This window comes from Taurulus bubalis, assembly GCF_910589615.1.
Source record: "Taurulus bubalis genome assembly, chromosome: 1".
NCBI classification, from domain to species: Eukaryota; Metazoa; Chordata; class Actinopteri; order Perciformes; family Cottidae; genus Taurulus; species Taurulus bubalis.
The window spans coordinates 39503805-39531313 of record NC_136589.1 but is presented as its reverse complement, the minus strand read 5'-3'; the positions used below and the strand labels follow the sequence as shown (position 1 = coordinate 39531313).

Here is a 27509-nt window from a genome sequence, read left to right as displayed (position 1 = left end):
TAAAATCATTAGCTGATAAGCGGTGTCTGCCATTGATGTCTCACAACTAAACAGCGTCTCTGTGTTCATAAAAAATCCTCCTGCTTTTGGTTTAATCTCCCATTAAATACAATAATTTACTGTCAACAAAAGCTGACAAACAGAATGTTACCACCCCTTTTCTTGAATATAAAATAAATCCTATATTATTGACTATTGTTTATTGTGAATAAAGTATTACATACAATCATTTTGGGGTAATTCCATGTTTTCTGAATTAGTCCTTAAAAACAAAGAAAAAAACCCACTAAACCAAAGTCCAGATTCAAACATGATATTTATTAACAAAGAAAACAAATCATATCCCACATTTCTATTTTCATTTAGTTACATAGACACCATTCCTTAGTTCAGCGCACACAAAACTATAACTGATATTTTTCAGGCTTTATATACCTGCTTGTTACATTTGCAAGTGTTTCCCTATCTAAATTAAAGACACTTTGTAACTATTACCAAGATGCTTATCGCCGCATACGATTACTTTTTTTAACATAAAGAGTATTAACTGCATATTCATCGTCATTGACACAGAGGAAAAAAAACATTACTGACAATTACTGTAGCGTTTAAGCATTTTTCCTAAATGATGAATTTAGTTCCTAGTATCTTGAGAATTACTCTTTCCAGGAGAGAAAGTAGAGCTTTCCCTGTCCGTCCCCACAAACCAGTTCAGTCGGGTTTACAGGGTTCACCTCCAAATGCAAAACAGGACCTCCACACACAAACATACCAACCTGGAGGAAGAGAAAGAGAGCAGAAGGTAAATTAAGACCATTTAAAATTATTTAAAAATGAATGTGAAGGAAGAAGTTTATCGGGATGCTGCATAAAAAGAGAACACAACTTTCAGAGTACGCTAATTTTCTTTCTTGCACGGAGTTTGATGAGAAGACCGGTACCATTCTCATTCTCATTCTCTCCATTTAAATGTGAAGCTAGAGCCAGCTGGTTAGCTTAGCTTAGCACAAAGAACAGCTAGGCTCGCTCTGTCAGCGAGAGAGCAAATAAGCGTATTTCCCCAAGATGTCGTTATTCTTGCAAGACTCTGACGTACCTGTTTCTTGGTGTTTCTGTCCCACAGCTTCACTGTCCTGTCGTAGGAAGCTGAGATGATGGTGCAGTCGGTGAGTTTCAGCACACTGATCCTGCCGCTGTGAGCCTGGAGACAAAACATTATCACCACCATTACAAACTATACAAAGCGACGCCTTGGCTTAAAGCAATGACTAATTATTTCTGATGTTTGCTTTTATTTCTTTGTCAGGTCAGATGGGAGAGTTTTGCCAAACACACACAGCTGCTGGTTATTGGCAGGCAGTTCCCTAAGCTTTAAATTAAGGGCACGTTTCTAGTTGAAAGTTATGCTGAAACAACTACTTAACAAAAGATTAATCAACAACAATGCAAAACATTTGGTGGTTCCAGCTTCTCAAAATGTGAGTTTTTGTGGCTTTTCTCTGTTGTCTTGGGATCTTCCCTATTTTCAACATTTTATAAACTAAATTAATGAGGATCAATGATCAAAGTAGTAGTATCTCACTAGAAGTATAAACATGTCCAATGTTCTGTTTCAGAGTCTCTGAGTTCTTACAGGTTTTCTGCTGCTCCACGAGGAAACCTCTGGAGGCTTGTTGAACCACATGTTGCCGTTCATGTCTCCACACACGACAAATTCTGGAAGAGCATACAACACATTTGATTCAAGCATACTTGTGCTCCTGCACATTCCAGCTTTTTATACGTTTGTTTATTGTGTGACTATCCGGAGTGGTAATAGGAACAGCTGCAGTGGAAACAGAAACCGATGTTAGTACCTTTGTCCACAGATCCAGCTGTTAGCGGACTCCCCTTCTCTTTCTCTTTCTCTTCGTCATCCTCTTTGTCTTCGTCGTCCTCTAGGTTCATTGAGCTAAAAGCTGTATTGAAATTATTTTTGGGTCCCATAGCAAACTGGGGAAAGAGAGGAAAATCAACATTTACCCTAAGTGGTACACTAAACCGCAGGTTTCATGAGTAAATCTGAGAGCTACAATAAACATTTTTATATAATATTCAGAGAGATGTTTGGCAAAACTCACAATGAAGCCAATTCTGACTTTTCCGTCTTGTTCGCCCACCAGCCACATGCTTTTCTCGTCGTTCTGGATCATCCCCAAAATGTGGCCACTTCGTTCCCAACTGCATTATAAGACAAATACACAAAAAGCTTTACGGTCGGTTTAATTATTGAGGGCTTTAACAAATAAAAGCCCTCAGTGTTTAATAAACACAACCCAGCTTTGTGTCAACAGAAGAGAATGAAACTTAAATATTACATTTCTAAACAAATCCCTGTATTTACAAGCTTTGGTTCTGTAATATTTAGAGTATTCTGACAGGATACAAGGCTCTTGTGAAGTTAATTACTGTGCATTAAATGACCAATAATTACCGCTTTCAGCAAACTGGAGCAATCATTAAGGGTTTATGTAATCTGGATATTTTCTAAAAAGTGACCAATATCTGGAGGCAAGTTTGATTTAAAAGACTTCAAAGGCAAATAAATATCAGCAATCAGCATTATTTAAAACCTTCTGCTCACCTCCAACAAAAATTCACATCACGCATTAAAGAAGAGAGTTTTCTCTCAGATTAAAAATAAAACCTGATAATAAAGTTAAAATTTGACAATGATTGGTTAAAATCCTGGACAAATATCTGAGTAAATAGTACACTCTGAAGTGTTACCTCGTAACATTGTGTCTCCAATCATCCTCCACGTCTATTGTGACGTCAAATATTCTTCCATCGTCGGACACGCCCATCAGGACTGAGCAGAAGTTGAGGCGGACCACTGTGCTTTTCACCGAGTACGTGGTTAGCTTCACCAGGCTGGGAGCGACAGAAACACAGGGACAGAACAGGACCGGTCAGTGTGTCGAATCAAACACCTCTCATCTTATTTTATACATTTCCAGTCTCCATAGAATTAACTCACCCTCACTCTCGACCCCAACATGTGTTTTGCTTATTGTCACCTGGATGTATGCGTCGGGTTTGTCTTAAAACATGCTTGTCGGGAATTGTTTTTAAATTGTGTTAAAACATAATCTTACACTCGGTGCAAATCGCTGCACGACTTTCATTGAAGCGGTTGTGATTTTCACGCCTGCTTCAGGCCATATTTGTTGACGTTTAGCCTTTCAAAAACATTTTCCCTGCAGAACACCGCTCACTTTTCCAATTTACCAAATCAACCATTTAAATAGCAATGTGCCAGGTGCAGGAACAACTGACCTTTTAAGAGAACGGCAGCGGACACTGTTGGTTTAATTCATGTTATGTCCTAAATCACACCCTCGTGCCTTACTTTGCACCCAGGTTATACACCGTTGAACTACCAAAAGTGGAGTTGGACATGCTTTAGAACATGCACTATAGATCAGATTAGATTGTTGAAATAAGCCCAAAAATGTAAATGATAATTTGTTCATAACTACGACTGAATAAAGGTAAAAAAAATAAAAATAAAAGATTTATAATCATGGCGACTGTTTTGCAGTTATTTTACCTTGCAGTGGTGTGTTGTTGATTCCACACTAGCTTCCACACATCGACAGCGAGCTTCGTGTAGCTGACGGCAAACTGGTCATCCGGCATTGAGCAGATCGCTGTGACGGAGCTGTCTGAAGCCTGATGCACACAAAAAGACAGACACACACACGTGTGTGATTAACACACACACACAAAAACACACACACGTCCAGTATACGTCCCTTTTTCTGGCGCATGTCTTTCTTTACCTGCTTCTGGCCGACCAGAGCGTTGTGCTGCCATACTTCCAGCAAACCGGATTCATAACCAGCAAGAAGCAAAGCATCTCTCGGAGAGAAGCCCAGAGCTGTGACTGGTCCTCTCAGACTGGGAGGACTCTCTGAAAAGACACAACACAGAGGTTAACTGGGACAGTTTATCACAAAAAAGGTCACACACATAACATATATTAGACCCATCACATTGAAATCCTGATCACACCGACAGGTAACCAGATGTCTCCTTCACTGAGCAGCATCAGGAGACGACTGATAAACGAGGGTGGTTTGAAATGATGTGTGTGACCGGACACATTGTGACTTGAATTGGATGATTGAGGGAGTGAATATACATTGACAGAAAAGGAGAAGCTCTTAGAAACAACCATAAGAAAAACAACTAATTTATGAATAGTGCACGTCAGGACTTTGTACTTGTGTTTATTTCTATTTTTTTAGTAGAGAGCTCCATGACAGAGGCAGAGAGCACCCTTAACCGAATCATTGAGGGAGATTCAGACCTTTTTATAACATGTTCATTGTACTAAATTATAGAGTGTGCTTTGTATTTCTCTTAGGTTCATGCTGTGTTGGGCAGAATACAGAATTGCACATGATGGAACCCAAATAAGCCGTAGAGACTGCAGCCACAGCAATACTTCCAGCAGTACGTTGACGATGATCTGTCCTTAACGAAGTCCTGTTGTACACTATAGTGCACATGTTATAAAAGTGTAATAAAGTAATGGTTAAAAAAAGAATGATTTTTGCAATGTGTTTTTTACCACCCCAACACTTAATTTATAAAAAAATATATATATTTGACATATTATTTTCCCTGGGTCTCAGGAAAAATATGCCGAGAGTATACGGTCTTTATTAAGCAACTAAAAATAATTTGAAGCTGACTTGAATGCATTAACAAAACAGAGCTTCTATTTTTACTTTCATATATATAATAAACACATTCCAGAGTTTTGGAGAATGCATTTCTTGAATGCTCACTTTCTTTTTTTGGAATATTTTATTATACACTACATTAAACATTACAGAAAATAAAAAATAAAAATACACAAGTAGATGGAATGCTCACTTTCTTGATGGTATATTATATGAAGGTAGAATATAAAAGCTAGTATATATACAAAATTACCTGATGTCCAGGTCCAGCATCGCAATGAGCAGTCTTCAGAAACTGTGAGGAATTCTGTGAGTCCTTCTTTGCAAATAAGTCCACATATCGCACCGCTGTGACCCTGTAAGGTGCCAAAGTGCTCCACCTGTATGTAAAAGACACAGAATGTGAGAGAAGGAACATAAAACAAAAACATGTTATTATATTATGGACCCTATGGAATGCATTGCATATAGATCAAATCAAAGAAAATGTGTGAATAAAACTAAAAAGCATGAATAGGACAAAGATTATGTACATTATGATGACAGAAATATTTGACTAAATTGGATTAAAATAAAAAATATATATATATTTAAACCACCTGTAGTGGTTTCCAGAGCTGCACTGTGCCATCTTCAGAAGCAGTGAAAACAGTCATTTCTTCTGAGTTGACTTCTTTATTTTGGTCTTAAAGACAAATTCAAAACAAAAAAACATAAACATTATAAAGAAGTCTCATTATACTGGTCAATATGAGAGAAAGAGGGCAAGACAAATTAATGCGTGTGTTTACCTGTATTCGGTAGGAGTGAGCAGTGGTGGATACTTTTCTTGTGTGCAGCAATGTGGCAGATTTCTACTTTTGTTTCCCAGTTCCAAACATGCAGCGCTCCCTCTGTACAGCCAGCAATCACATACCGTCCCTGCTCACAGAAACACCAAGTCAACGGAAATCCCCTAATGAGGCCGATGGCTCACTTCAGGCAAATCTCAAAAAGAGAATAAACTAAACAAAGAGAGGCTCATTTGCTCCACCAATACAACAATTAAACGCATGAAGGTCTTTCAGGGGAGAAGGAAACAATATGTACTGTATAGATAAATTAAGATGTTTGCTCACAAGACAGCAGATAGATGTAAGAGGATTCCTCAAAGAGATTTCTCCGACACATCGGCCTGCCTGCAGATCCCACAAACAAAGCCTCCCATCGCTTGAAGAGCTAATCTGTAACAAAAGAGGGAGGCTGGTGAAGACAAGTTTGCATTAACACAACATTGTTGTAAATAACACAGTATACTGTAGTCACATGACTCTTTTGGGTAATGGCTCTATTCAGGGTCAGAGCTGCAGTACTCAGGTTAGTTATATTTCTTTCATGTAATGAAGATTTACCACACAGTCTGGAGACCAAACACAGCCGGTGATCCAGTCTTTGTGAGAGTGAAGGAGCGACTTTAAGAGAACCGCGGGAGAGGAAGTCACATCCCACACCATCAGGGCCTGAAACAAAGACACCTGTCAGTACCTGACATACCGACACGTCTCTGTTATTTACTCCAATCATTCCCTCGATTACATAAATGACGGCCGGCTAAATAAAAATGTTTTGCATTAATACAGTCAGCATTTGTCAGATATTGTCAAAACACTACCGCACAAACGCTTTGCACCTTATCTTTTCCACCGGAGAGTAGCTGTCCCCCATCATGGCTGAACGCCAGGCAGGTGACTCCTCCACTGTGGGCCCTCAAAAACTCACAAGGGTCAATACAGGCTTTGATGGCCAGATCGCTCAACAACCACAGAACAATGGAGAAGTCCTCTGATTCAAAGAGAATAATAAAACAGATATTAGTAGAAAGATTGATGTTTGAGGAGAGAGTACCTTCTACCTGAGAAACACATGAGAACATATAAAAAGGCACAGTGTGTCGCAGTGTGTAGCATTTTGGGGGATCAACCGCACAACTAGATGCCATCAAATCCTACACACTGTCCCTTTAAAAAGGACATTTCTGTAAAACATAGGTCATGTTTTTCCTTCTCCACCAGTGACACTCACCTGAAGCTGTAGCCAGGTATGTGGAGTTTTGTGCCATTGCCAGGACGGGGCCTGATTGCCCACTAAACATTCCCCACATTTCCAGGCCTCCCAGCAGTTCCTTCTCTTCATCTTTTCTCTTCCAGACCCTCACACACTTGTCACTTCCTGCAGACAGCAGCAGCTCAGGTTCGGTCTGCTCTGCGTCCAAAACGACCCACAGCAGGCTCAATGTGGACACATGGAGGTCCGTGGAGTCCCAGATCTTCTCCCCTATGATTCAAATTACAATTGTGGTGTTTTTTTCTCTTTTTTCAAACAGTGTCTTCTTTTGTGTAATATTTATACAGAAAAAGAGGAGACGAGTGAAATCATAGGTCAATTGGGTTCAAGATCCAAGTGCATGCTCCTGCATGAGTCACTACAATATAAATCAGTAGGATATGCATGTACTGTATGTCCATCTCCATATGCATCTTAATCTTTTTGCTGTTTTATGGCTCGGTTATTGTGTTTTATATCTTTGACATATTGCTACATATTGTTACTAGTGTATTTAGGAGGATCCCTCATGGCTGGCTTTATGTTTATGAATTGATAGATTTAATGGCTCGACGGGTTCCTGGCACATAAACCGACCTGAGTCGAGGCTGAAGAGCTTGAGGCCGTCCCCGTGGTAACCCACAGCAGCATAGTCTCCATTCAAAGCCACACACAGAGCAGCAGGCTCCGGCATTACAGACTTCCGTTTCTTCAGAGGAGGCTCCAGTTCGCACTAAAACAGCAAACGATAGGATCGATTTAGAGAGAAAATTTTGTGTTATATACGTTTTTTTAACCAAAACGTTTTTCCAATCATGCCTAACTTGTCATACATACAGATTATGGCATGACGTTAACACATGTTCACAAAATAAATAAGGAGCTTACTTGATCACTTTTGAATGCAGTGACTGAACGTCCGAGTCCTCCTGACCAGAGCTGGAGCTGTTTTACAGAAGAAGAAAAAAAAAAAAAAAAAAAAAAACACACAAAGGAGTGTGAATAGGGGGCTATTTAAATAAGTAACAATTGCAATAATAATCCTATTTCCTTCTCTAAACTGAAAATATATGAGAAATGTAAAATTAATGTTGCTGCATGAGGCCCAACATGCACATACAAGGAAAGGGCGCAGGTGCACCTTTTCTTCAGTTGGATGCTCTGCCTCAAAAAATGACTGCAATATGTTTTCCCGAAGCAAATTAAGAAAAAAACAAAACAGCATTCTAGTTTAAAAAAATATAATAATCTACTGATGTCTTCTACAAGTTCGTGAATTTTATTTTAAACTAATGTAAGTAAATGTAATGCACACCCTCCAGTCTTTTCTCTGGATGTGTTTTGGGCAAACAAACATAGGAGAAGATACATTACAGTCTAACAAATGTGTCAAATGTTTTAGCTGTGGCCGTTTAAAAAAAAAAAAAAAGCAGCATATTATGTATTTGTCTAGAGTTAGTAGTAATTAAGTCAGTAAAGTAGTGGAGTAATTATATTATATTACTTAATTTGTATGTATTTACTATGTGTCTCTTGTGTGCACTGCTGCTGTAATCCTACAATTTCCCCACTGCGGGACTAATAAAGTATTATCTTATCTCATCTTATTACAATCCAGCCACTCAAGCCTGCAGAGTTACGTTTAATTTCTCTGATAGCAGGTTTAGTATGTGCAGGTTATTCCTCACCGTGTGATCAGAGCCGCCGCTCAGCAGCATACTCCCTTCATCCAGGAAGGTGAGGGCCGCCGCGGCTCCGCAGTGAGCCTGGAAACATCCCACACAGGTGGAGGTGGGCACCGACCACACCCTGACCTCTCCAGACAGAGAGCCGGAGCAGAGCATTGAGGAGGACGGAGAGAAGGAGAGACTGCGCACTGAGTGCTGGTGACCTGTCAGGGACTGAGGAAACAGACAGAAGAGAAACAGTGGCTGTTTAAAAAACCCATCTTGGTTCAATCTGGACACATTTACATCTCTCTCTCTCTCTACTGTGCACTTTTAAATACCATGAACAGCTGTCTACTTCTAGATGAATAATACATCACCTTAATATCACACTGAGAGGATAAGAAAACTAAACAATCAAACAAGTATAATACAAATTAAAAAAAGACTACTCAACCGATTTAGCATCACACACACCAACATTGTTTCTGAAAAAAGGTTAAAATGTATTCAGCAGGACCAGAGTTAGTCCTTTATTCCCACACATTTATCTTCCTTGCCAAACCCTGGTGCCTACATTACCCACAATGCAACTCAACGACTGAAATATCGACTGGAATTCAATGTGTGTTATAATAGCGGTGGATATAGAGTGCTGCAGGCATTTTTTTTAACTTCAGGTTCCCTCGTCTCAAATTCAATATGTTTTTTTGGAATTGGGTTTTGGTTAGATGCCTAAAATAAGATAAAATTAAAAACAATCTAAAGAGATTTTAATGTTTTGTTCTACGATATAAAATATGTCAGTAAATACCCTGAATTTTGAAGGTTTTACATGTAGTAAAAAAGGCTTTTGGTCAGGTAATATTACTTGGGTCAGTATCAGATTGTACACATGCAGTGGAGTTCTCCATTACATTCAATTTGAAGTAGTGGGCATTTAACTGACTTGAGCTCCGCATACGACTATCTTGACAATTCACCGTTAGCGTGGTATTCTGGAGCCAGTTCCACATGATCACGTTCCCATTCCAGCAACCGGCAGCCAGCAGGCGACCCTCGGGATCAAAGGTCACACAATTCAAGGGGCTGGAGCTGGGCAGGGAGGCTACCTCATTGCCTTTAGTCGAGGACCAAACCTTCAAAGTACAAAAACATTTGGTCAGCATAATATAATAAGATAATGTTGACTGTTTAAGTCCAATTCAATAATAGTTGACATGATTAGCTATTAGCTGCAACAAAGTGTTTTCTAGTCTTTCTAGTCTTCCTGGGACACATACAAAAGTAACAGGTTTTGCAAACAACTTAAATGAGATTAGTTTGAACCTAACTTTCAGCATGAAGTCCAAAGACACAGTTGCAAGGTGCTTCCTGTCTGCAGTGACATCACTTGCTGTTATCGCGTTAGTGTGGCCCTCAATAAGAGCAGTCCTGCAAGGAGGAGAAACACAAGATAATCCAAACACCAGTAGCTTGTGCTATATCTGAGGATCAGTACAGTTTTAAATGTTTAGTACATTTTACGTGGAACTCCCCTCTCACCTGCAGCCATTCGCAACGTCCCAGATCTCTATTCGCCCATCGAAAGACGTGGTAGCAAGACGTCCATCCTTAAGAAAGACACAGCTGGAGATGCCGTCACAACTGCTCACCAACGATTTCACTTCCTGTTAACAGCCGGGGTTCAACAGCCAGAGTTCATATTAGACACTTTTGTGGTTTTTTAAATCTCAACATGCGTGACAACTGAACAGTATTGTTTTCGTAGAACATGGCATATATTTTTTTACATCATACATAAACCTTGAATCGGGGTAGAGAAACCCAATATTACCATCTAGATATTAAAGTATCACTGTGACAGTAGTACGGTCGGGTTGGGGAGAAATCTGATCACTGAGATGCTGCACATGGATTTCATAGGAACCTTTCTGTGATTTTCTGTGTGCATGTAAATGTACTGAATGTGAACTGACAATGAATCATGTGTAAACATGCAACGTCTGCAATTAGACAGGATTGCGACGCTAAATAGAAACCATAAATCTTGTACCTGTCCGGTCTGAGTGTTGATGAAATGAAGCATTCCCTGTGCAGTGCCAACCACCATCAGCTCTTCATCCGAGCTCCCAACCAAACAGGTCGGTACCGAAGAGAAGGTCGACACCAGCTCACTGCGAGAAAACACACAAGCATTCCTTTACATCAATATTGAAACAAAGATTAAAAATAAAAGGTTAAAGAGACAAAAAAATTGTAATATACAAACTGAAGATGACTGAAAACAGAAGGAAGAAGCTTATAGGGCTTCATTCTCAATGACTAATAGAAGATGTGCATTAGATGTGTCCCCTAAAATCCACTAACCACATTGCAGAGGATCCTCCTACCTAGTTTCCTGGAGACTCCTACTGTCATTGTTTAGCCACTCAACTACCCGGGCCCCTCCTTTTCCCATCAGGCCTTGTGCCCAGGTGTGAGCAGCGGTCTCAGGAGGCTCGTTGAGGGCTTCCTGAATGAAAAGAGCCGGCCAGGAGGAGAGCAGGGGACCGTGTCGCCGCAGGAAACTCCGGCAGTCTTCTAGAGGAGCCTGACAGCCAACTGAGAGCACAAAGAGAAACTTGTCTGAAGGAGGAATAAAACACAGTCGGCAGGAATTTGTGCGAGTAATGTGTTCTCAAGCACTTACACGAGGGCGCTGACTTGTTATCTACAGGAGAGGACACATTTCACAAGTTTAGCCCCGAGTAAACCTTCCCTAGTAACAATTTCTAATTCATTCAGGTGCACACTTGAGAATGATTAAAGGGATGACCATCAAACAAGCAGCCAAACTATTAAAAGGTGTTTGAACATTCATCATAAACTGACATCCTGCATGCTTACCATACAAGCTGTAGGTCTCCTTGAGGTGGTGCAGGAGGCCGTGGCGCACGTTAGCATACAGGAAGTAGTAGCTGGAGAGCAGAGAATGAAGCATCTCCAGCTGGCCACTTTGAATCTGAACAAAGCCAAATAAAAGGCAGTTAAAATCTAGCGTAAATATCACAAGAAACTTGTTCTCTGGAGGATTTTATTGACCAGTGGGTATTTATGTTCTTTACACAAACAAATTGTCATGAAATTGTGCATTTTGTTTAGCCCTACGAACTATTAAAAACACAAACAAGAGTTTGACAAACACTTCCAACAATGTTTTTGCACATAAAGTTGTAATGACATGTGTGAAGGGCAAAAATTATCTAAACTGAGGAGGAACGAGAAAGGAAGAGTATAAACTAGATTAACTGAAATGTAAGTCCTACCTGACGAAGGTCTACCGATTGAATCTTATGATTAAATCAAGCCATTATAGTGAGTGTAAGTGACAGTCAGTGTGCAGGATGTCTGATTGTATCGCAATTGCGGGGGAAAAAAATCTGAGTTTATTGGTGAATACATAAGCAGTGCTTGTTTACTGTATTGCAGGAGATGTGTCTGTTGCTCATATTGTACAGTCCTCGCGTTATAAGTGGTGATGGAATATGACTAACCAGGTTGGTAGGCAGGTGCATGACCGAGTTGGCCTCACAGTGAAGAAAGGTATCCGTGCCCTGCGGGTCGGCCAGTGCCCACAGATGAGCTGTGTAAAGAGACAGGGCAGCGATATGATGCTAATTCAAGTATACAGCGACTAATACTCACACTGCATGAAAACAGACTGCGTGTACTTTACCTGCCAGTACGAGGTGGGCTCTGGTTCTGTCACTTTCTGTTGGGAGGAGAAAGTCCTCAAAGGCCCTCCTCACCTCCGGATTGGTTAGAGCCAGCATGTCGTCAGTGTTGTGGCAATGAGACGGACCAATCAGGCTGCAGATAAGGATCCATAGGTTTAATATCGCTGCATTTGGGCTTTATCTAAACTGAAATTCCCTCTAATATGGAGGAAATCTGAAAGCACACAATCAGTATACAAACCCTTGACATTTGTAATGAGTATGTGTATTTATGTTATTACAAATCATAGTACATGAAAGTAAAGACAACAGACAGCAAGGTGCAAAAAACACTTTGACAAGCTGATACAATGACCTCATCTCAGAGATTAAATTTCACAAGCAACCAAAGTCAACTGGGAGAGACTGTTGCCACAGATAATGGCAGCGTCTGTGCCATTCACACTCATATGGATATATACCTTTGCAAACTCTGCGCTATACGGGTAAAGGTTGCCATGGGCACGCGTCCCTTGGGCTTCCTGGACAGAAGCAGTATTTCCTGCCACGGGACCCGTCCGTCCCGTGAGAATAAGTCATTGCATGTGTTCAGTACAGAGTACAAGTCTCTCTCCCTCAGGCCTGATGATCAAGAGAAAATAAAAATGCTGAGGCAACCAAAGAAAAGTTAAGTAAATGACCACTTTGCTAAAATATTTAAAGGGATATTACAACCAAATCGCTGTCTTGCACTACCTACCAATTTACCCAATCTCTACTGTTCCATAAAATAAAAAAATAATGCAATGAATAGCATTATAACTTGACTCTTCTTACCAGTGGAGCTGAGAGTGAGTGCCGCCAGGGCCCAGCGGAGTCCCAGCAGGCCTCTGTACTCCGAGCAGAGTCTGTCCAGGCTGTGCTGCACCAACAGGCTCAGAGACTGAGGCATGACCTGGAGGCTCTCCTTCAACTAAGACACAGAGGCAAAGTACGGTGTCACCACCAAGTTGATGATCATGCGCATGCACAGAGTTGGGTCGGTCTAACCTTTGAGAATTTAGGTTTATTTGCCCACAGAGGTTTTTTTGTTTTCACAGCCAGCACAGCACATTTATTACATTTATAGATTTATTCTACGTATTGTTGCATCTTGTATGAAAAGACTATTTATTTATGAAGCCCTTAATGCCAATTTACCGTCATACATCCCAGTCTTACACAGCTGCTAGCAACTTAAGTTCCATGTAAGCAGCCACCCAATCTTTGCCACATCCAACAGTGGGAAAACAACCAGTATTACCAACTTGTAAGTGTCTTAAAAAAAAGTGTTCTTAAACCTTATTAAAGGTTGCAAAGTTCCTCAGGTCTGCACAGGCCAGGTGGAGGTAGAGAGGACTCACTGCTCCCTTCTTCATTATCAGCGTCTGGAGCTGGACGAGCAGACAAGATTAAAAGATTAAAAGAGTGTGGGGCCTCATGCACAGATGCAGAATTTGGTCACTGGGTACACTGTGATGTCTACTGTGCAAAACACATAAGAGGAACCTGGTTGTTGAATGCAGAGTCACTGAGTTTCTTCCCAAAGGAGTCCAGTCCCTTCTGAACTATCTCCTTCCGGTCCGGCATGGTCAGCTGTCCCAGAGCGAACAGCACAGTGCTTCTTTTCTTGGCCAGGGTTTGCAACAGTGCTGCTTTGGTCATGATGCTCACGACCAAACAAACACCCTAAAAAGAAAAAAAGAAAAGAATCTGAGTTGTACTGGAGCAGGCAAAGCCCTAAAAATCCAACCATAGATCATTTTTTGTTTGGCATCCAAACCATGAATCAGAATCACTTGTATTGGCCAAGTATGTGTAAGGAATATCCAAGAAATTCTGTTTGATAGCATTTCTATTTTCCCTAATTTCTCGGTCCATTTAACTGACCTGTGGAAGCTGCTGTGGGATCCAATCAGAGCTGAGCTGACCTCTGCCATCTTGGAGAAGATCCACCCCATCAATGAGTAGCACCAGAGGTTTTGTCTTCTTGATGTCACTCAAGTTGGAGTGAAATTCTAACAGCAGATCTCTGCAATGAAAAACAATTAAAGGAAAGGGAATAGCTGTTAGTGCGTAGACAACGTAAAGCACCTGCAAGTTATTTCAAAAAGGACAATTGAAAATCGAGCTACTTGTAAGAACGAGGAAGAGGGGATTCCTCCTTAGTATCTTTCATCTTTCTCAACCATTGAACGAGGAATCGCAACAGGTTTTCCACAGAGCGTGCTGATTGGCTGGCAGCTGTAGAGTAGGAGATGACATCACAGACAAGGTTTTTCCTGGACTTAACTCCGGTCCTGAGGCTTTCTGCTAGAGCAGCCTGTGTGTGGAGAGAGAGCGAGAGCGAGAGAGCGAGACGTTTTTAATGTGGAGGATTTACAACCCGTTACCAGTTAAAAATAATACAGGTCTGCAATACATCCTGGCTTTAAGGCAGGTTCAAATGTTTAGTCTTTCCAAGTAAAAATAACATACCGTAATTGTAACGGACATTTTAAATAGAACAAACAGTTAATCAGCCATTTTGCGGATCAATCAATTGTTAATTGCAGCCCCAAATGAAACCATTCAGGAATTATATCGTGTCATCAAAATCCATCCTGTTCAAAAACACAAATCGTTACACCTAACAGGTGTTATTGAAAGAGAAAAAAATAAATAACTTGGACTCTGATGATAATCAGTGTAGCTCCTATATTTGGAGAACAAGCAAGTCTTCATGTGGCGTTTCTTTTGTTCTGTCCAACCTCTGACAGAGATATGACTGTCTACGTGTAATAATCTTAAACAAATTTACCATGAAGACAGTTTTTCCCTCTCCGTGTCCGCCCTCCACCACCATCAACCCTCCTTTGCTCTGGGCCTGCTCCACTATCTCGACAGCCCCAGACAGCAGCTTCGCCCTGCCGAAGAACTGCCTCTGCAGCGCCTCCTGGTGGACCTCCTGCTCCATCACATCGGACAAAGCCTCGACCTCGTCCTCCTCCTGCGACATGGAGAATAGTTTACGGTTTACTGGATGTTAGACTTTGTCCAAGAGATCTCTGTCGTCTGAAATGATACCAATCAATAATGTAAGGCTCAGTATTGCTTAATGCAGTTGCAACTGCTCAGAAAATACTTTTTGACTAAAATTGCATCTTAAGTAGTTCACATTGATAGAATGTAACTGAGCACATTTACAAGTTTTTAAGTATAGTTTTGAGGCACTTGTACAGTATTTTTGTTTTATGGTATTGTATACTTGTATTTTTAGGAGGTGAAATATTGTACTTTCTACTAGTTACTTTTCAGATTGAGCTTTTACATACCAAAACTATGGACCCTTTTATAAAAAAAAGCATTATAATATATATTATATCCAACAGTACATTAAGAAACTATAAGTAGCCCCACTTTGACCAACTACAACATTAAGGTACCACTTATATAATTTACACATCTTTAATAATGAGCCAATAATATAAAAATATTACACTTAACCCTCCCGTTGTCTTGGGGTCAAAATGACCCATCAACACACATACATATACACTCGTACACGGGTCATTTTGACCCCAAGACAACGGGAAGGAACCATTTTGCATAATGAAGTACATTTGATACATTAAGTATATTTTTGTTGCTAATACTTTTACTTCTGAATGTAGGACATGTACTTCTAGTGTGGCATTGCTTCCTTTACTTCTTCCACTACTTGTTTCACACTATTTAGTCTTGGGTTTCACAAAATGAGTTTATTATAATCTTTTGGAATTATGTTCATTTATAAGAAAAAGAAGCATGAAAATACCATGTTTTGTTATTTAAATGTTGAAGAGTTTGGAAGTTAAATTGATTGAATGGCCAAAGTGACTGACTTCCACAAACAGCTTGACTACAGCCATCCACAGGTCGTCCAGCACGGCCTTGCCAAAGTCCTCCAGGTGTTTCAGATATGGTTTCCCCTCGACAACGCCTCCCCACTCACACGAGTAACTACGACAGGAAAACAGACAAGTGATGGCACCTCAAGATTATGTGTGATTCATTTCAAAATGCGATATGCCAGTTTAAAAAAAAAAAATAAACATTGTACTTCTTTACCAGTTGATACTGAAAAAACACAAATACGGCTTAAATGAGAAATATTCTCAGGGTATATTGAACTATTGTTTTAATACAACAGCTTCAGTGCACATGACAGAGATGACTCACTTTTCAGTGACCTTGACTTTACTGGCCTGGATCCTTCTCTTCAGAGATGCCATTTTAGACTCAGCCTCCTCTGATTCGGGGCCAAAGTCAGATTTCCAAGCCACCGGAATTGATCTGGGGAACAACAGAGAAAAATTAAATTAAAACGTAAAATACTTAAGTTGATTTCCAGAAATCGGTAAAGTATCACAGCACTGAAAACAACTTAATGGAAACAAATATTTTACAAAAGAAATCTATCTCCCACGACTCCTTTGTTCAAACTTTAAATGTATGAAAAGAAAGGTTTAGACCCGTTTTGTGATGTGTGAATGTCAGCATGGATTACTTGTTGATGTTTGGATCTCTGAAGTAGCAGAACATTCGCTGCTGTGCAGTGTCGGGGTAAAGAGCCTGGAACTGACGGATCTCCATCTCTGTGATGGACAGGCCTGCTGGGGCCGACGCCAGCTGCACACAGAGAAATAAATCATGCTTTCTTTCATATTTTAAAGAATATTTTAACTCAAAGTCACTTATAACAGACCCCATTCTCTTTCACTTTAAATTATTTGAAAAGGATTTTTTTGTCCACTATATTACAAAATAAAATAAATATCAGGAACAATAACGTGATGGTTAGTTGTCGCTGACATTTCTACCTTTAAATAAATAATTTTCAGTTCATGTACAAAACCTTTTTTCCCCACTTTCAATTCAATTCAGTTTATTCTATATACCCCAACATCACAAATTCAAATTTAGAAATAAAGATAGTAAAACCCCTTTCACAGGGAAAAAAGGGAAGAAACCTTCAGGAGAGCAACAGAGGAGGATCCCTCTCCCCGGATGGACAGAAGCAATAGATGTCATGTGACCAGAATGAATAACGTAACAGAGTTACAGCACATTACATGAATATGACAGAAATTATTCATATAATGAGTAGTAGGCATGTACTTGTATCCCAGGATAATTATTGGAACATTTTCTCTCATCTTCAATCGTTCTACAGTATCACAGTTCACGAGTTTCAGCGTTTGTTCTGGACTTGTTTGAGGATTTTAAGGGAGCAAATTTGAATCCGAATTTCAATAAACCACGTTCTTGCACAACATATAGCAGCAGTACTTTGTGTAATATATTTACACTGAGCACATTGTGCACAGCTCCACTTAGTCATTCTTTAATTTCAAGTCATAATAACAAGTCTTACCCAGCTGTGCTGTGGCAGGTCAGGGAGGTCAGGTGTAGGAGGCACCAGGCCGTACCTCTCCCCCAGGATTCCCACCATCATCTGGCTGCGACACACTTCCGACAGGCACAGCTCGGTGGCCCGCCACGACTCCTCCTCTGTCACGCCCCAACGCAGCTCCACCTCCTGCAGGTAGAGGCAGTGCGAGGCGGCACGGCGCCGGAGCTCCGGGAACACGCTCCGCACCAACACATCGCGCTCAGAGTGCATGTCTCTGAAGGTGGAGGAGATGAAGACACGTACGCCTCGCCACCTGACGACAGAGGAAGGAGTTGGTGGAAAAGTAGAAATGTCTCCTGGTATTCAATGTCAAGCAGCAAACAATTCAAGTTTGCTTCTTTGCCACAAAATAAATTTTAAATTACCTTAATTTGGGGCTGGCTGGTATTGGGACAACACTGTTTGTGGGCAGAGGGCCTTTAGCGCCCTCTGGTGGTGGAACCTTGTACACTTTGTCTAAATGTTCCACATGGTCCAGCAGCCTGGATGATCCTCGTTCTGCCACAAACCTGGTCACACAGTAAAAGAAACAGTTAAATATCATATAAAATGTGGTTATTCCCTTTCTCAGCTTGAGTTTGATGAGAAGTTAGATGTCAGATAAATATGAAGCAGCTTTAGCTTAGCATAAACACTGGAAATGGGAAAAGGCTTGGCCTGGCTTTGTCTTAAGGTAACTAAATCCACCTACCAGAACATCTAAAGCTCAATGATTAACATGTTATCTAGTCTGTTTAATCCATACAATATGTGGAGTGTAGAAAAGGACAATTTGCCGTTTTACCTGAGGTTTATTTGCCAGACTATTTATTTGCAAACAGTGACTTCCTCGTCATTTTCACATTTCAGTTTTTGCACAAATTAAACAAACAAGATAACGAGTTACTTCGTGAGCTTTAGAGGCGCGCGTATCAAAGTGAGCCTATCTTACTGTTTCTAGTTTCAGCTAACTGGTTGTTGGTTCAAGCTTCATATTTAACGGACAGATATGAGTGTGATTTTGGCGAGAACGCTCCTACCACTATATCATAACCAGAAAGTTAAGCGTTTGCTTTTAGGAGCCAGTGGGCTTTAAATTTCCTACATTTATAAAAAAGCATCTAAAGCCGTTTTTTTATTTTTTTTTATTAAAATGAGCAACCAGACATTTTACCTCAGCATTTGGTCACTGAAGCCAGACAGCCTCACACAGTTCCTGTCAGCGATGAACTCTGACTCTCTGCAAGTAAACAAAACAATAAATTCATCCAAATCCAACAGGACGGGAAACAGAAACCAGCTGAATTTAGTCTACATTATTGTGCATTTTTGCAAACAAGCAAATAAAAAAAGGATCCGTCTTTGCTGAGAATACTGTTAGAAAACAGAGATGATACATTTCTTAAAGTCCACTAGTGATTGGTGAGGGCAACGTTATCTTGACAATACTGTCTGTGAGATATACTGGAGGAGTATCAGCAGCTGCAGCAGGAAACTGGAGCATTACCGCTCTGCCAAGAAGATTTGCACCACAAGGGCTTTGTTGTTTATTTCCCTCCTGTACGTGTTGATGGCCCATTCGGCTCTGTCACAGACATAACGGTCAGCCAGCACGATGATGTTGTCCACCTGAGATGCAAACACATGTCAGGCCAAGGATCACAAGGAAGCATCTCGTACTTGCGTCTCAAGCATACATGTATGTATAAAAACAAAGTATTTAATTGATGTTAAGAACCTGAAACTCAAGTACTGGCTCAGCAAATATCCTTAAATTGCAGAGCCACAGTGTTTGTAATTTCAGAGCAGTATTTTGGACTTGAAAACTCAAAATGAAGCCAATTTGGAGCAGAAGTCTGGCCCCCCGCAGTCACAGAATATTATAATTCAAGTGTGTACTTATTTAGAGCTCATGTTTGTGCTGGTTACCTTCCGACAATATTTTATTAGACATAAGCAGAAGGTGGAGAAAGGATGCCCAAGTCCTGTCTGTGGTGCTACCATTTTAAGATATTGTGAAATCACTGAAATATATCTTGTTTATTGTGATATAGTGTTAAATGTAATACCCCAAAACAAAGAAGAGACGGCGACCATAGATAATGAATAAAATAAAAATGTATTGCCTATAGCTGGCATAAATAACAGATAATAAACTTCTAAATTTCAGCTGTGATTATTTTCCTATTAGCTTCCTAAGACCACACCACTGATACCTCTGAGCTAACTAGAAACCATCTAAAATAGGCAACATGTATTGCATAAGCACTTATTATACAAAATAAAGACATATTTTTATTTGGAGAAAAAAAGGAAATCTCAATAAACTAACCTTGTTTTTCTTGCTGAGCAATCTGGACAATGCATGGTTGTTCCTCTCTTCATATGGCATCTCTGAACATACCTGAGAAAGAGAAGTAATAATTAATTAATACAGAACAGAAACTTCAGCTTATGTTATTCTACCAATGTAGAAACATATGCTTATTTTTATACTATTCTACTATAGGGCTACTATAGTCAACTCACTTCTGTTTAATCTACATAAAAGCCCAAATATCATTACATAGGTTGTGATTTTAAAAGTGAAAAGAGCCCTGACCTTTATTTGCTGAATCACACTTCTAACATTATCCAAAAGAACATCAGACTTCAGCTCGACGTTTTGAGAGTGACTCCACTCGTGTATGCAGAGCTGACTGTCCTCGGCACTGCTGCCGATCATCAGCGAGAGCAAAACCCCCGTCTCCTGAATCTGAGAGAATGCACAAGTGGGGACAGACTATAGTAATTAGAAATAATCACGCGAAAACGGCACAGTTGAAACACTTGTGTTTTTTTTTTTAACTGAGTCAAATTATTCTTATGTCTTATTTCTTCTTTTGTGTTTTTTGTAAACAGGCCCTTACAGAAGGGGTGAGCTCATCCTCTTGTTTTTTCTTCCTCCTTTTCTTCCTGGACGGTTCCTCCTCCTCTGGTTCCTCCTCCTCCACCTCCTCCTCCTCCACCTCCTCCACCTCCTCATCATCCTCATCATCCTCCTCCTCATCCTCATCCTCCTCCTCCTCCTCATCCTCCTCCTCATCCTCCTCCTCCTCCTCCTCCTCATCCTCCTCCTCATCCTCATCCTCCTCCTCCTCCTCCTCCTTCTCCTTCTTCTCCTTCTCCTTCTCCTTCTCCTTCTCGGGGTCTGGTGGGAGGCAGAAGTCCAGCTTACGACACGAGTCGTCATAATCGTTCATGCACGAGGAGAGCAGGATGACGGTCCGTCCCGGAAGCGGAGGCACATTGTAGCGACAGGAGAGCTGGACCGCCGTCTCCAGAGCTTTGCGGTAACGGTCCAACAGAGCGACGGAGAAATCTCTCTTACTGGATGCACAGACACAGAAGCAGATCATTTAACAGAGCATATTTTCTTTTTAATTAATTCATGCAAATATTGTCCTTTTAATTGATCTAAACAAACACATTTCCCTTCGGAGTAAAAACCGGTGCATTATTTATTTTCCTCTCTGCATCTTTGATGTCAAGCAGTTTTGCTCTGATGTTTTTTCGCTTCCCTAACATCACCTGTCACGCTATATCTGCAGTTCAGTGACATATTTTATTACTTATTTTCTGCTTTTCTTGTTCAGTCATGGTGGCCTTCGCTGCTCAAGCCAATTAACCAATATGTTGTTTATCTGTTTATTTCAAACTGCTGTTGCTTCTCTCACTACATATTTGACCAGTGTTCTATCGGCCACAGACAACCAAAACAATTTCAAGTTTCAATCTAAAATGTTACAAATTAACATCCAAACTGGCTGAAACTCAAAGTAGATCCCCATACTTGGCTTTGAGGAGCTGGGTCTTCTTGACTTTGTATAGTCGATAGATAAACGGCACTCCGAGTGTCACCCTGATCCGGCTCCGTGGAGTCGTCTCCCAATCCAGACTACTGAAGCGTTTGCTCTTGGGAATCTTACTCAGGATGCCCTTCAGGATCTCTTTAACAGGAGGGAGTGCTTGCTCAGATGCCGAGGCTGGAGGATAGAGAGGCAGAGGGTTAGTTGTTTCATCATTAAAACACAGCTGACATTCAAGGGCAAGATTGGCTTTATTATGCATTTTTCATATTCTCAACATTTCCCATAAAAAGGACCAAAAAAACCACAATGTGTTAGTCTGTAGGATATACAATATAATTTCTGACTGTGACACTCGGGTCCAGGCCCATTGGTTCTTATTGAAGATGTTAAACTTTAAAAAACTGCCTACATACACACATACATACATACATACATAGTTTTATTTATTTAAAACGCTCAATGATTTTTTTTTTTTGGTCTTACATAATAGTACACTGAATATTTTGGGGTTGTAAATTGTTAGTCAGAAAAAATAAAAACATTTGAGGGTGTCATTGAAATTTGTCATTGTTAATCTTGATAATAAATCGACAGAATAATCAACAATGAAAATGATTAGTCACAGATCTAGTTTTTACATGAGATTTGTTGACAATAAGAAAAATATAAAATATCACTTGCTTTATCCTTTAAGAACCACAGTAATAGAAAACAGGAGTTTGTTGCGATACAGTTTAATACATTTTAAATCATTTTAGTTGTTGATTTCAATAACAATTTTGTTTGATTATGTATCTCACCCAAAGTGTTGATTTCCAGGATGACTTTGTAGGCAGCGAGGAATCTGGTGGGAAACTGACGGCTCTGAATAACCGCTTTCTGTAAACAGGTAAAAAACACAAAGTTTACCGAAAGAAATGATTAAGCTGGGAGTAAAATTATAAATCAAGAGAGCAAACATGAATATGACTCTTCCTCTGACACAAAATAACAGTATTATAGCCTTTACAATAAGGATACAGTGTATATTTTACTTTGTTGGGTCTCACCTTATTGGTCAGTCGGCTGAGGATCTTCTTGTGATGAGCCTCGCTGATGCCCTGCGTGATCATGTTCCTCAGGTTCCTCATCATGGCCATGAAAGGAAGAGATTTATTGTCTGTACAGCAGAGAAAATATTCATCAGTATGTGTGATCATGGACATGTGTTAGTATTTACAGGCGTATCAGATGCATACAGTTTATGTGCTTCCAAATGTTTAAACTTGATATTCATGCTTTCTTTGATTCCATGTATACCAGCTTTGGACTCGAAAAATGCAGGATTGAATCTCTGGATCAGATTGGAAATTTAAGTCAAATAGTACTTAAAATTAAAGAGTTGTGTGACGGCTGAGTACTTTTTTCCCATCCCTGTGAACTTGGAACTGGTAATATTGGTGGCTTTTGTTCTTTTAAACAATCGTAAGCAACTTGTGAACGAGAAAGAGTGTTCTAATTGCCCTGGATTAAAAGAGCAACGTGACATTTTGGAAACAGTTGTCGGTCAGTGTGACCTCAGCCGACCTATGAGCTTCTCCCAGGTGGCGGCCTTGTTGCCCTCCAGACTGAGCAGTCGTTCCCACGTCTCCGGCTCTTTCAGCTTCATTCGCTGGCCGGCTCTCTCCCTGTCCCACGTGCCCTTTATTCCACTGTGGGTGAACGTCTTCGGGTCAGCAGGATACCTGGGACCGACACAAGCACGTCACATGTTAAAATGGAAACGGGACAAGCCCAGAGATAGATCAGTGGTAAAGCTATAGGACCACAGAGTCATCACGACCGACCTGAGACTGAACCCTTTTCTTCTTGTTCTCCCCTCCACTGTCTCCGTTTCTATCTTCATAATGTCTAAACAATAAATATTTAAAACTATATATTTTTTTCCTAAATAAAGAGCCTTCCATAGGCCTGTGTTAAAGAGATAAGAGTTATTGTCCCCTAAAAGTTACATTTGTGTGATTTTAAACCCTCTACGAGATATTTTATGCTGTAGATAACGTATTTTTACACTTTTTTTACACCCCAAATAAATGTTTTATGCATTTGTCACAAAATTTAACTTTTCATGTGTGACGCATCCATAAGTGAATATAAACAGATAATTAATGACATATGCAATTATGTAAATTTGTCTTTATAGGAGCTATAAAAAATACTGCACAACACTTTAAGTGTCCTAACATCTGCCTTTAACTACTTCATTATGTGTTCTAAATGTTTAATTATTATCATACAGTGGGTTTTATTTGACATCTTATGTTATGCATTCTATTTCATCACTTTTTAAATCAAGTGTGTTTTATTTTACGTCTTATTTTACCTGTCTTGTTCATTCAATGTATTTTCCCCTTACTATAAAGCACTTTGTGCTGTATTTCTTGTTCATTATTGTTGACTATTTATTACCGGTTTAAATACTGCTTATTGACGATAAATCTGGAGAGTGGGGTTAAAGTAAACTGGAAATTGAGGAGTTGGAAGAGGAATGTTATTCAAAAGCTGAATTCAACTCACTGATTAGGTGATACCAAACCTGTGTGCTGTAGATGTGCGGCTTACTTTTTCCCCAGAATTGCCATAACATGTTCAGCCGGTTCTTTAATGTGAAGCCTCTTGATCATCTTCTTCAAACTGAACTCGTTCTGCTTTTTATCCACCACCGCTTTGCTGCCCTCTTGCTGCAGCTGCACGCACACGCACACACACACACACACACACACACACACAAACACACACACACACACACACACACACACACACACACACACACACACACACACAAATTGGGTTTAGTTTAACAATCTGCATTAGAGCCGTATCTACAGGCGCAACAGAGATTGGTGTAAACTTAAGCCCTATAGCTAAACTCCTTCTCTAAATTTACTAAAGAAAACATTGAATTAAATAACAGTAACTAAAAATTTAGAAACACTCAAAGTCCTTATTAAGTGACAGAATAGAAATGTACTGCACATTGACTTACAAACTTTTTCAGAATAGTTTCATTTGATCGGAGCAAGTTCGCCCACTGTTTCAGCTGCTGGTCAGTCGGTTTCTGAAAATCAAAGATAGTGCAAAGTAGAACAAACCAGGAGAGATGAATAGAGGATATATGAGATGCACTAAGTCTTAATTTAGAGGATTCAGTCAATATTACTGAAATGGAAACAACATAAAGTTTTAACCACAGGGAAACCTAAGAATCACGATGAATGACGGTTTTCTGCCTTTTATTAGCAGGGGCGTAAAACAAATATTATTAGGTTTAACCTTGTTTTTTAACATTAAATTAAATAATAATGCTTTTGTACCTTGGATTTACACTTGTTGCGGTTGTGTTTACAGCGGTGCTTGCGTGTGTTGTATTTGGCCAGCTGATACTCATTGAACTGCTTGAACTTGTCAGCCATTGCCTTCTTCAAGCACATTGGCAGGGAGTGACTGAAGCACTGGAGACAAATAAACACGGGGTTAAGACTGGACCGAACGGACAGGACTGACACAACCAGGTTCACTCACTAACACTCACTGTACTATAGATTCTGACGACTTCCAGCCAATCTGAGGGCAGCTGTACGGCAGCGCAGAAGTATCTGCGGACATGCGACTTGGTGGAGGGCTGATTGGCAGCCAGGGCCAATAAAAAGTTAGCTGTGATGCGGATGTTCAGCTCCTGTCGAGTGTAAACTGCCACCTGTATGGTAAAAGAAAGAACAAGCACACTGTACATGACTGATGACACTATCATACTCCTTTACTGTCATAATATGTACCATCTGTCCGAAAATGAACTCCACCGAAATTATTATATGGCAAATAAGTACGTAAAAAAGGCTTTTTTGTTCCGAGTGATGATCTTTCCAAATTGAAATATCCAATAAAATTATAAATATGATTTTTTTTTTCTATTTTGAGGGATTTATTTAATTGCATAGTGTGGTCATATACATCCAAACAATGTGTATCTATGAATACTTCTCAAAAATACATTTCTTGACAGTGTTTTTTCGGCATGATGAAGTCTCGGTAGGGTTGAAAAACATTACCACATAGTGAAACTAAAGATTCAGGAGCGAGTTTGGCCTCCAGTTAAAAATGCCTCCAGATACAAACCCCCTGCACACACAGACATGCAAACACACCTTGAGAAGAAACTGTGGATCAGAGACCGAAATGTCCTTCGCCAAGGTTATGATCTTGGTCCAAACACTTTTCTCCGAGTCCCAGTCCTTCTGGCCTGGAGCTGTGCTCTTATTGACCAGGGAGCAACACACCACGTTCAGCAGGAGATACTGAGGAACAAACAGAAAGACAATGAGGTACGTGTTCTCAACTCAGAGGAGCTAGCTAGAGTCACTTTAATCAACACAAGAATACAATTTGGTGGCACTAGTGCAGAGAAATGCTACACTGGCAAACCCAACACCAAAATATATTTCTATGGCGTATATAATATTTAAAAAATATGTTTCCTCCTACCTTTTTATCTTTCAGCTTCTCCGCAATATTTTCATTTGCTCCATCAATCTCTGCAAATTCCTCTTGTTTGATGGCCATAGTTTGTTCGAGTTCTTCATTGCCCAACTCCATTTCCAGGGCAGGAATTTCCATGGCTATCCCAGCATCATCCTCCTCCTCCTCCGGCAAAATATCATCTTCCTCAGAATACTGCTGATGCAGAAGAAGCTACATTAAAGCAGTGATAGTGCCAATGGGATGCATCAAAACATTGTGAATAAGAATAGGTCATTTCATTTTCCGTTTGTGCAAAAGATAAATTGACAAAAGAATAAAACAAATGAAAAATAATGTCATGTACCACGCTTGTTTCTTCAGAACAGGACTGCATCACTTCAGATGTTTCATTCCTGCCGTCATCTCCTCCACCCTCCCCCTTCTGTTCTCCACCCAGAGCATGGTGGAGGAATGAAGGGGGATGAGCAAAGCGACTGAGCAGAGCATTTGGGATGATTGCAGAGGAAGCGAGGGAAAAAGAGAGACCAGGTGAATAGTCACTTAGGAACTTGTTCTCTGTGCTGAGGAGAGGAGAGGTGAGGGAAGATGGGGAGAGAAGGGAGGAGGTGGTGGAAGACAGGCTGGAGGGCTGCAGCGAAGGGCAAGAGGAAGGTAGTGTTGAAAGGCTTAAGAGCTGAGGCATCAACATGGAGGTCTGAGCCAAGAACTTATTTTCCAGACACAGAGGAGCATAGCTGGTGGACAAATTTCTCCCACACGTGACCTGCTGCTGCTCTCCTTGGGCCACATTATCCTGCTGTAGAGACAACGCCTTCATCTCTGCAGAGAAACACACACATCGGAGTGTCAACGACTGGCACAAACCTGCATTGTCTCAAGCATTGAGAGTAAGCAACTCAGCAGCATTCCTCCAAAGGTTTAAACAAGCATTGCACTCCTGCACTGTAGTTAAGGGTGTGTGCCGCTCAGTTGAAAGCATCCATAAAAGGGGACAAAGTCTGGAAATAATCAGCATAAGGGCCGACAGGAGTTACACTGCACATGTAACATGCAAAACTTAGTCAAATTCAATCAAAAAGAATCAATGAAAACACTTTCTGTAATCTAAAAACAAAGTCAACTTAAATAGCAAGACGTTTCAATTTGTTCAAGAGCTTGGTTTGTGGTGAAACGTCATCCCCTTTCTTCAAGTTAGTGAAGTGGCCTTTTAAATCTCTTCATTCAAAATGTCAAGTTTAAACAACAAAATCCTATATTAACTGTCGGAAAGAACAACCTCCGAGGAGAAGTGAGACACCGGTCAACTTCTATCAAGATGGTTCATATTTGCAATTTTCATGTTGCAATGACTCAAGAGTTTTCCTAGAGGTGGTGGTTTAGCTGTAAACGCCCAAACTGGACGCAGGGAACTTACCGGAAATAAAGACTCCAGGGACCCGAGCGTTGACGCACACAGAAAATGTCCTCTTGGGTTTAAGAGTTGCCGTCGGGGTGTGCTGGAGTGTTTC

General features: G+C 40.4%; 1 protein-coding gene across 1 annotated transcript; it reads right to left on the bottom strand.

Annotated features, from left to right (window-relative positions):
* Nucleotides 1–297: 297 nt before the first annotated feature.
* Nucleotides 298–27507, bottom strand: tep1 (telomerase-associated protein 1). The gene is made up of 56 exons (XM_079237806.1): nt 27416–27507; nt 26345–26820; nt 26005–26193; nt 25668–25817; nt 25055–25219; nt 24837–24974; nt 24509–24580; nt 24085–24209; nt 23050–23207; nt 22533–22642; nt 22284–22362; nt 21465–21657; nt 20695–21001; nt 20542–20616; nt 20235–20387; nt 19965–20036; nt 19140–19261; nt 18807–18872; nt 18019–18162; nt 17615–17906; nt 16748–16869; nt 16420–16533; nt 16083–16200; nt 15020–15208; nt 14355–14542; nt 14110–14251; nt 13729–13908; nt 13521–13613; nt 13018–13153; nt 12663–12822; nt 12201–12334; nt 12019–12107; nt 11372–11486; nt 10876–11110; nt 10539–10659; nt 10028–10152; nt 9817–9916; nt 9466–9621; nt 8504–8716; nt 7704–7760; nt 7413–7548; nt 6795–7046; nt 6403–6554; nt 6125–6232; nt 5852–5956; nt 5525–5654; nt 5333–5418; nt 4987–5113; nt 3825–3955; nt 3593–3714; nt 2770–2913; nt 2121–2220; nt 1857–1992; nt 1634–1716; nt 1097–1201; nt 298–776 (listed from the first exon to the last, which is right to left on the bottom strand). Exons 2-56 carry the CDS (start codon nt 26816–26818, stop codon nt 657–659), a joined length of 7908 nt encoding a protein of 2635 aa, XP_079093932.1. The 5' UTR covers nt 26819–26820; nt 27416–27507; the 3' UTR covers nt 298–656.
* Nucleotides 27508–27509: the final 2 nt, after the last annotated feature.